At 39.1% G+C, this 11,612-nt stretch overlaps 1 protein-coding gene across 1 annotated transcript; it reads left to right on the forward strand.

The window, feature by feature from the left end:
- The first annotated feature begins 456 nt into the window (after window positions 1-456).
- On the forward strand, window positions 457-951 carry LOC141434940 (uncharacterized). The gene has a single exon (XM_074097426.1). The coding sequence runs from the start codon at window positions 457-459 to the stop codon at window positions 949-951; it is 495 nt and encodes a 164-aa protein (XP_073953527.1).
- Window positions 952-11,612: the final 10,661 nt, after the last annotated feature.

Here is an 11,612-nt window from a genome sequence, read left to right on the forward strand (position 1 = left end):
CACCTTTTCAACAATTTGTTGATACATTTCAAGCGACCGTGTCAAGTTGGAAATTTCCGCACAATGTGTCCGCTTCACAATGCTACGGTCAAGCGTGATCGTTAATTATCTCCGGTTCCGTACAAGAATTATAATAGAGAATATGCAAGCATCATTAATTTGTTCCAATATAATTTCATTGTTTAACAAACCGAGTTGTATAATATCTTTTTCATGACACTTGCTCGTAAACAGTGTCGTAACATGCAAGCTACCTTGGTTGCAACCCCCCAAATAAAACCCTAGACCTTAGTGTGCTTGTCATGAAACTCGTGGTCGGTAAATGAGACATCTTCTTCTTTTTCTTCTTCGTTTCACTCTTGACAGAGTGGTCGTGGTCATCATTTTCTAGGTGCTGGTAGCAAGCTTAACAATACGCCTCCATTCCTTCCTTACAGCCGCCTTCCTAATGAGACAATGCCCTTGAATTGGTTGAATGAATATGGTGATCACGTGCAGGACATCAGAGTTCGCATTGAGGTGGTTCGATCGACGTTTTTCAAGATGAGCAAGGTGCTGTGTGACCGAATCATGAGCCTCGAGCTGAGAATGCGTATAGTACGATGCTATATATTCTCAGTGCTGTTATACGGAGTCGAATCATGGACCCTTACGCGGAACATTATGAAGAAGTTGGAGTCCTTCGAAATGCGCATTCTAAAGATTTCCTGGTGTGACAAAGTAACCAACGTGGCAGTATTGCAAAGAATGGGCAAGCACCTTGAGCTTGTAAAGACCATCAAGCAAAGAAAGTTGTGTTACTTTGGGCATGTGATGAGAAACGCCAAGTACAGAGTTCTCCGGCTTATTATCCAGGGGAAGATTGCCGGAATGAGAAGCGTGGGCAGGAGAAGACACTCGTGGCTGAAGAATTTGCGAGACTGGTTCTTCTGGTACCACGTCCTTGTTTAGAGCAGCGGCCTCCAAAATTAGAATCGCCATGATGTTGTCCAACCTCCGATAAGAGAGGAATGGGAAGAAGAAGAAGATTTCATTATTACTACTAATTAGTTTGCATTACATACAAACATTATTTGTCCAAGAACATGTTTGTTTAAGACATTGAATTCGGACGAACTCAAGCCCCTAAGACAGGTGTAGAGGGGGTTTAAACCTAGTACGACGGCCAAACAAAGTTCATACTAAATTATTTTTTTCTAGAATGAAATGGCATGCAAACTTCTATCGCTCATATCTTACTTATTTTTTAACAGATATTGAAGATTTTTACGACCTTTTCATTTTCCGGTTTTCTATTAAGTTGAATTAATTAAGAGGAAAATTCTGTTCCACGCATTTTCCCTATTGCGACTGGCTTATGTGATTTCATCCTGTGTAAGAACAATTAAGAGTAGGTATTAAGTAGGTTCTTCAGTTTTTCACTTCACTTCACTTTTGTAAATGTAACTAGCATGGCAATAAAGAGTTTTTTTTTATAAATATCAGTTCGGAAGAATCATTAACTTACAGCTTTCTAGTAGTCACTTATTTAAGTATATCTATCATGACCATTTATAGACGCGCGAGTATTACTTAGTCTTGACGAGTTCCATTGGCCGCCTACGGTCTTCTTCATCAGGTTCAGTTCACCAAATGATAATGTAAATGCTTTATCTTAATGCTAAAAATGCCAAAATCGCCATGTGCCTATAAAATTTGAGATTTGCCCTCGATTTCCCTAGAATCCCATCATCAGATCTTGACTTGGTGTCAATGGAACCACCTCAGAAAAGAACTCTTTGGAATAAAAAAAGAATTTTGAAAATCGGTCCACAAAGACTGAGTAATCGGTGAACAAACATAAACAAAAATACAAACTTTGGAACATAGAACCTCCTTTTAGAAGTCGGTTAAAAATACGATGGAAAGCCATTATGTACAACATCTGTACAGGATGTATCTGAAAACCAATTTTCACCGAAACCCTAAACCAAAGTAATTAAATTAATAAATATTAATTAGACGTAGTACAGTACTCTGGGAACACGCAAGCAGCGCACGCGATTTGAAAAACGAAGGGTTGTAGAGCTATGTGTTTGAAAAGGCTCTGGGTTTGTCTTTTTTTAAAAGCCTTGCGCTAACACGTTAATGATTTGACACGAAACTAGTTATTTGTCTATTTAAAGCGAACAGCTGAACTAAAATTTAAAATATTAGCAGTGAGGTAGCTAAGCTAAGCTTTGCTGAAGTTTTTCGGGTTCCGTAGCCAAAATGGCAAAAACGGAACCTATAGTTTCGCCATGTCTGTCTGTCTGTCTGTCCGTACGCGGCTTTGCTCAGGGACTATCAATGCTAAAAAGCTGTAATTTTGCACGAAATTTTTTAGTGTACCCCCCATAGACGTAAAGTGGGGGTGATTTTTTTTTCTCATCCAACCTTGTATTGTGGGGTATCGTTGGATAGGTCCTAACAGGAAAACTATTAGAGGGTTGCTATAGCGCTTTTTCGATGCAGTGATTTGTTTGCAAAATATTCAACTTTAAAGTGCAAATTTTCATTAAAATCGACCGTCCTAAACCTAAACCGGTAAGAGGAAAAATTGGAAAAATTCAGGATGGTAGTGTATATCAAACTTACAAGGAAAACTATAACGGTAAAGTTTTCTTGAGAATTATTAGTAGTTTAAGAAAAATAGCAGCCTAAGGTATAAAATATACCTAAACCTGGAACATTCCGTACAAAATACGAAATCCTTAGAAAAATATTACTATTTTTCTCGAATTGGCTACGGAACCCTATTTCGGGCGTGTCCGACACGCTCTTGTCCGGTTTTATTAAGTACTCCATTGTTATTGTTTTATTTATGTGATGTTTTTCACGTTTCGTGAACTGATTTGTAACATTAAAATGTCACTGCATATTTCATAAATTGCTTCTCTTTTCTGAATTTCATAGTCATTTTATTTATACATTTCCATTGAATAGATAATAAATATCATGGGATACCTGACACCAATTGACCTAGTCCCAAAGTAAGCAAAACTTGTAATGAATACTAGGCAACGGATAAACATACTTATATAGATAAATACATAATATTTAATATCCAAGACCCGAGAACAATCATTCACTCGTATTATTCATACAAATATCTGCCTTGGCCGGGAATCGAACCCGATTAAAATTTTAATTCCATCAATTGTTTTTTTTTTTTCTTTTTCGACTGGATGGCAAACGAGCAAGTGGGTCTCCTGATGGTAAGAGAGCACCACCGCCCATAAACATCTGCAACACCAGGGGTATTGCAGATGCGTTGCCAACCTAGAGGCCTAAGGTGGGATACCTCAAGTGCCAGTAATTTCACCGGTTGTCTTACTCTCCACGCCGAAACACAACAGTGCAAGCACTGCTGCTTCACGGCAGGATTAGCGAGCAAGATGGTGGTAGCAATCCGGGCGGACCTTGCACAAGGTCCTACCACCTAAATAATTATTAATTAATAAATTCATAAAATTGGTTTATTTTCAATGACAAATGATCCCAAGTGTTGACAGTGACAGCTGATTGCAAAGTATAATAACGATTATTTTTTATGCGAGTATTTTTTACGTTGGTTTTCCTTCTAACTGATTAATGAATGCATACCGATTATAGGTATTCTCAGTGATATAAAGCATCCTTTTCACTTTAAAACAACATATATTGTTAAACATTATAAAAAAAAACTTGCCATGTGTGAGTAAAATTCGCGCACTACGGGTTCTGTACACGTTTGAAAGCAAGGAAATATTACTTTGTAATTTAAAATAAAACAAAAACAATTTTTAACACCAAAATGAATCTTCAGTCCAAATTTCAGCCTCTTTTACCTTTATAAAGTCAATGTTTCTAGATATGGTAATTCAGATTTTAAAATATTATATACCTACATTCCAAACCTGTGGGAAAATTGCCATAAAAAGTACACAACGGCACCTATTGCTCAATTTGGAAATTTTCCTCTATGTTCCTCTGTTTTTTGTACTGATGAATATATTGCGGTTTACAATAAAGAGTCATTGTGTTTTCATCATCATCATCGTCCCAGTGTTTCTACTCGTAGATATAGTAATCCTGTTTTTTTGTTGTTGTTGTGTAATAACACGTATATTTTTTTTTTTATGGAATAGGGGGAAACGAGCAGGCGGATCGCTTGATGGTAAGCGATTACCGTCGCCCATGGACACCTGCAACACCAGAAGTGTCAAAAGTGCGTTGCCGGCCTTGAGTACGCTCTTTCATGGTGATAGAGCGCAGTTGGGTTGCCCCCCCACTCCAGAGTACGATGGGGCAGAGTCTGGGCTTCCACGCTCAGGCACAATATATCCTGAGCATGTCAGCCCAGAGAGGGATTCCCAAGCGCTAGCGCAGCTGGTACCCTCCTGGGGTAGTCTATTACTCAGCTGCGCCGTATTTTTTTTTGTTGGGGGGGTGGGGGGTTGGGCCTCCGGTACCCTCACTCACTCGGCGAAACGCTAGTACTGCTTCACGCCGGTTTTCTGTGATATCACTCCGGTCGAGCCGGCCCATTCGCGCCGAAGCATAGCTCTCCCACGTTTCCAGTGTGTCACTCATTTGGCACCACCCAGGGGTCACGTGTAGGGTCTCAAGGGTATGCCTACGGACGCGAGTGACTTTAACCCCCAAAAATACATTCCAAGCCTGTGGAAAAATTGACATAAAAAGTAGACAACGGCACCTATTCCTCACCTTGGAAATTTTCCTCTATGTTCCTCTGTTTTTGTACTGATTAATATAATTGCGGTATACAATAAAGAGTCAATTGTGTTGTCATCATCATCATCATCCCAGCCTATTTACATCCCACTGCTGGGCACAGGCCTCCTCTCAGAATGTGAGGGCTTGGGCCGTAGTTCCCACGCGGGTCCAGTGCGAATTGGGCATTTCACGACTGCCATTGAATTACTTCACAGGTGTGTGCAGATTCCCTCACGATGTTTTCCTTCACCGTAAAGCTCGTGGTAAATATTTATATTATGTAATTCCGAACATGAATTTCGAAAAAAAAAGTTGTGTTGTGCATTGTGTTGTATTGTATTTTAAAAGAAGCATCAACGTTACTCTTAAGATTCAACTATCTACAAACCATTTCATCGTTTACCGTTTCATCGTGAAAATGTAACAATCAGATACACTCAAAATCTACAAACAGGTTTATAAAACAACTTTAATGACCTAACCATAATTTTTAATACAAGCTTTTTTGCTGTACTTGCATTGTCACCCAAACTATATTTGCATACCAAATTTCAAGTCGATGCCATTAACCGTTGAAGAGTTCCGTCCTGCGGAGACGATCCTGGCCGGACTACCAGGATGTCACTGCTGGATTATTGTATTCTCACGCAATCTACATAAGTATTCCACAAGTCAATCTGACTACTGTAAGTTGGTCAAATTTAACTTGCAAGATTTGATTACAGACAGACAAACAGACAAACAATGGGACAGATGAAAAGCTTGTAAAAAATCGAAAAACCTCCATCATTTTGAAGTTAAATATCTGATGACTAAGCCGATTTAAAGATGAGCTAAAAACCATCTAAATTAAACTAGCTTTCGATTAGAAAAAAACCGGCCAAGAGCGTTTCGATAGGGTTCCGTAGCCACAACGAAAAAATAAGTAATATTTTTCTAAGGATGTCGTATTTTATACGGAATCTTCCAAGTTTAGGTATATTTTATACCTTAGGCTGCTATTTACTCTTAAACTACTAATAATTCTCAAGCCAAATTAGCCGTTATAGTTTTCCTTGAAAGTTTGATATATACTTACTACCATTGTGAGTTTTTTCAAAATTTTCCACCCACCGGTTTACATTTTAGAGGGGGTAGGACGCTCGATTTTAATGAAAATTTGCACTTGAAAGTTGAATATTTTGCAAACAAATCACTGAATTGAAAAATGGTTTTAGCAACCCCCTATTTATTTTAAAATACCTACCCAACGATACCCCACACGACAAGGTTGGATGAGAAAAAAAAATCACCCCCACTTTACGTCTATAAGAGGTACCGTACACTAAAAAATTTATTTTTTTTAATTTTTATATTACCATTTTGTCGGCATAGCTTAAATAAATATTGCGAAAATTACAGCTTTCTAGTATTGATAGTCCCTGCGGACGGACGCACAGACAGACAGACATGGCAAAACTATAAGGGTTCCGTTTTTGCCATTTTGGCTACGGAGCCCTAAAAACCACACCAATATTGTTGCTTTCGTTTGGGACACAGACACTTATAGCAACCCTCTTTTTGTATCGGGGGTTAAAAAGAGCCATAATGAATGCCAGCCAAATGTTAAAAATAGGCAAATAGCCAAAATTACGTTAGGTAAAATTAAATACAGTAATTTTTAAACATGTGACATATCCTAAAAAAAAAAAAAATTTTGGTAATTTGGAGTCTTTTTTGTCTTTTTTATTTGAACTCCAAATTTGTTACTTTTACGGTCATCCCGCAAAATCATATCAAAAATACAAACTGAGACATGGATGCACAGAAAAACCAGAACGAGAGACCAAAAACACAAAAAGACTCCAAATTGCCAATTATAATTTGATTGCTTAGTAGCGACATCTCTTGTCTGGATGAGCATTTAGTTCCGAAGGGCGTTACGTATCTCGATGAGAGCGAAACATAGATGTCGCTAGTGCTGCTGCTTAAGTAGCGTAGTAGAAAAAAACAACCAGAGATATGTGTTCATAAGAAAAATTCGTATCTGTACTCCTGTCCAGTGGTAGACTGTGTAGGGGTATGGCACGCAGCACGGAATGCTGAGGGCCTGGGTTCGATTCCCAGCGCTGGTTTTTCTGGATTTTCTGTGCATCCATGCCTCAGTTTGTATTTTCGAAACAAATACAAGTTATAAAATATGACACCGATGATGATGGATAATAATCATCATCAAAGGTAGCCGGAAAACGTCCAATACTGAACAAAGGCCTCCCCCTTATAACGTCACAATGAACGACAACTCGCCACTTACATCCATCGGATGCCCGCAACTCTCACGATGGTGACAGTCCATCTAAAGGGAGGCCTACAAAAGCTTCGTCTTCCGGTTCATGGTCGCTATCTGAGTACTTTTATCCCTCAACAGTCTGTTCTTCGAGCGATATCCTGCCCATTGCCACATCAATGCCATATCAATGCAGGTGGTAGGACCTTGTGCAAGGTCCGCCCGGATTGCTACCACCATCTTGCTCGCTAATCCTGCCGTGAAGCAGCAGTGCTTGCACTGTTGTGTTTCGGCGTGGAGAGTAAGACAGCCGGTAAAATTACTGGCACTTGAGGTATCCCATCTTAGGCCTCTAGGTTGGCAACGCATCTGGAATACCCTTGGTGTGGCAGATGTTTATGGGCGGTGGTGATCTCTTACCATCAGGAGAACCACTTGCTCGTTTTCCATCCAGTCGAATAAAAAAAAACAACTTGCCTATTCTTCGAGCTATGTAAGTGATTTTATTTCTTCGGTGAATTTCCATCACAGTTTTCCATGAAGGAAATTCGCCGAACCACATACTTTTGTACGCGGAAATGTTATTGGTGGAGTCGCAACGTGAGTAGCGCCCTTTAGACGTGATGATAGACAGTTGGTCGCCTGCGCGTGCGTCGCAATTGTGTGAGGCAACCTTGAAGTAGGCACTATTGCTACTTATAAATATTTAGGTATTGTCCTACTGATAGGTATCTAATACAAAAACAAACGTCAGAACGATATCAAAAATAGATGAGTAAGAATTTTGAAGAATTTCAGCCGTTGGTAAACAGACGCAGCTGCCCACGGATACCCACAACATGAATAGAATTACGGGTGTGTTTCCGGACTTTTGAAGAAAAGTAGGCTCTGTTTTTGAAGGTCTGTAAGGGTGCGGCTCCCCTGAGGCGGAGACGAGCGGAGCGGAGAGAAGACATGTAGGGACGTGACGAGGAGAAGAAGAGGAAGACCACTGAAAAAATGAAGCGACGACATCAAAGAAGTGGCTGGATGGAACACTTTGGCCAAGAGTGGCAAAATACAGAGGTAGCTGGCATAATATGGAGGAGGCTTTAACCACAAAAGGCGGCCCTTACATAAAATAAAATATGTATAAATATAAAAAGTTGGAAAACCCCCGACTTTGTCACTTCAAATTTCAATATCTCAAAAACGGCTGAACCGGTTTTGATAAAACTTATTTAAGAATCATCGCTAGAAAGCCTGCTATCAAATAAATAACCGCATTCAAATCGGTCCACCCGTTTTAGAGCTACGGTGCCACAGACAGACTGACAGACACACACACAGACACACAGACACACATAGCGGTTAAACTTATAACACCCCTCTTTTTGCGACGGGGGTTAAAAATGCTAATAATAAATCTTAAGAAATATATACTTATACTACTAACAAAAGTAATATACACAAAACTAGATCATCATCCCAGCCTATATACGTCCCACTGCTGGGCACAGGCCTCTACTCAAAATGAGAGGGCTTGGGCAGTAGTTCCCACGCGGGCCCAGTGCGGATTGGGAACTAACAAAACTAGATAAAGCTTAATAAAATAAAATAAAACATAAGACAAGTTTAAAAATATGGGTATATTTAAACACAGAAACATTTTTCTTTGTCATTTATCTCAACACGTTTTTCCAAAAAAAGTCAAAGACACATTTTCCAATAAGTAGAGAAATGTTCAACAACATTAAACCTTTTCCGGGCAGTTGGGTAAAAATAATGAATATTTACTCTTATGATACCGACATAAATGTCAGAGCGTCATTTGACCCGCTATTTACTAATAATAAACTGTGCATCTAATTAATACCTATCTATTCATTATCATGTAGCGTGCGACATTAACTTTATCTAATTAAATAGTTACGCGATTACAACACGTGTACGAGTAAGCGCGGCGTCATACAGTCTATAGCGATAACACTACTTACCTACATAATATATGTATCATTGTTTATAGTGTTTTTAAATATATACCTACTTAGATATCCAAGGGCACTTTTGCGTTCTAAACAAATACATGACGTATGTATGTACCTAAATAAGATTAAAAATCATCGGAAATTTTCTTTTGTAGCCGACTTCAAAAAAAGAGGAGGTTCTATGTATGGAAAAAACGGAACCCGTATAGGATCACTTTTTCTTGGGAACGCGTGGAGGTATCAAGCTGAAATTTATATCAAATACTGAAGTCTACTTCCCCTTGGAGCTGTGAAAAAATCAAACTTCTAAGCCAATGCAATCAAAAGATGCAGCAGTTTATGCTGAAAATTTCCGCAAATTTTCGAAACTCGCAAGGGAATCAAAACCTACAGGGTACCTCCCGTGAATCAGAATCTTGAAATTTGGTGTGAAGGTAGCTATTATAACACAACCAACTAGAAAAGTCTGAAAATCTTGGTTTTTTTATGTCTGTCTGTAAATAACATTAAGCAAAATAATCTAACCCCACTGCGTACATTTTGCTTAAGAGTAGGGTTCTGCATACACTGGATGTTTTAAATAACTCGGAAAAAGCGAGAAATATCTGCAAGACACGATTCCCGTTTACTTACATACCTATAAATGTGTACGGAACCCTCGGTGCGCGAGTCCGACTCGCACTTGTTTTATGTATGTTCACCACTTACTGTGAATTGTGTACCGATTTTCAAAATTATTTTTTTATTCGAAAGAGTACTTTTCTGGTCTCATTGTCACCAATTCAAGATCTGATGATGGGATCCTAGGGAAATCGAGGGCAAACCTCAAATTTTATAGGCACACCTATGGCGATTTTGGCATTTTTAGCATTAAGATAAAGCATTTACATATCGTTTGGTGAACTGGACCTGATGAAGAAGACCGTAGACGGCCAATGGAACTCGTCAAAACTAATTAATGCTCGCGCGTGTATAAATGGTCATGATAAATATACCTAAATAAGTGACTACTAGAAAGCTGTAAGTTAATGATTCTTCCGAACTAATCTGATCCTGGAGCCGGAAGGTAGGTAACGGAACCCTGCTATAAAACAACGTAACTAAGCCGTGTTTGGGCTTAATGGAATTGTTGTGAAATGTACTTTGGCTACGAATCACTAAAGTAAAAGTCCCCAAAAAATTTTTTTAACAAAAATTGGAACCGACTACAAAAGCCTTGAAAATAATTTCCTTGGCACCACTAGCTTGAAGTCGGTGCCTCAGCAATTCAGTAGTGTGAGAAGTTCCCAATCCGCAATGGACTCGCGTGTGAACTACGGGCCAAGCCCTCTCATTCTGAATGGAGCCTGTGCCCAGCAGTGGGAATTATATAGCCTGGAATAATGCTGATGATGATACTTATATCTGTAAGTTGTACTTGACTCTTCGTAATCGGATAGAAATGAAGCAATATTTTATCATCCTTATTAGGTTGTGCACTGGACAGCCAATTAAAAATTAAAGCTTCTCGTACTAATTAATTGTAGAACTGAGTTACTGTGGAATATTCTTCAATATCAATTACATTTCACAACTTGTTAAGGATCTAAGGTTATGCTATCAAACTTTTACAGGATGTTCAATCAAACAAAGCCGTGGTGGCTTAGTGGTTTGACCTATAGCCTCTCAAGCAGAGGGTCGTGGGTTCAAACCCGGGCTCGCACCCCTGAGTTTTTCGAAATTCATGTGCGGAGTTAGGTACATTTGAAATTTATCACGAGCTTTTCGGTGAAGGAAAACATCATGAGGAAACCTGCACTAACCTGCGAAGCAATTAAGTGTGCGTGTGTAGTTCCCAATCCGCACTGGGCCCGCGTGGGAACTATGGCCCAAGCCCTCTTGTTCTGAGAGGAGGCTTGTGCCCAGCAGTGGGAATAAAAACGTTTTCATTCTTTTTTAAAGTAACGTTTTGAATTTTCGATTTGTGTAAGAAAGCCCGATAGGTGGAAATAATTGATTGTTGAAAATAAATCACCTAGTAAAACAAAAATAAATATTGCTACAAAACAGATCGACTTAAGTATCGGGTTTTGACCACGCACCTTTCGATTTATTGATTAGTGGCGTTTTTTAGCCAACTATTATTATCTTTACGAAAAAGATAATAATATAAAGGAACTAAAACCATAGTAAAAATATTCCCTATTATTTCATAGCGAGTTGCAAACGCGGTGCGAGCACGACGACCGCCGACGACACTAATTTGACACGCGAGCTGTGCTAGCCCGCTTTGTGCTAGCACAGCATGTATCTCTCGATATAGCTATTGACGTTTATCGATTATGAAATGTAAGTTAAAGTGGGTAGATAAAATGGACGTTGTTGTCCTATAATTTAAAGTTATACTGAGGGATTCGAAAGACGTGAGCAAGATAAACCCTTCACCCTGGGTAATATATAATGGATCGTTCACACACACACACAGACACACACACACACACACACACACACACACACACACACACACACACACACACACACACACATCCTATATTCCCAAATGTATTAATGCAATGCAATGTGTAATGCATTATGTATTTCTATGTGTATCGAATATGTACAAATAAATGTTTCTCTCTCTCTCTCTCTCTCTCTCAAAAGGG

This window comes from Choristoneura fumiferana, chromosome 14 (assembly GCF_025370935.1).
Source record: "Choristoneura fumiferana chromosome 14, NRCan_CFum_1, whole genome shotgun sequence".
Taxonomy (NCBI): domain Eukaryota; kingdom Metazoa; phylum Arthropoda; class Insecta; order Lepidoptera; family Tortricidae; genus Choristoneura; species Choristoneura fumiferana.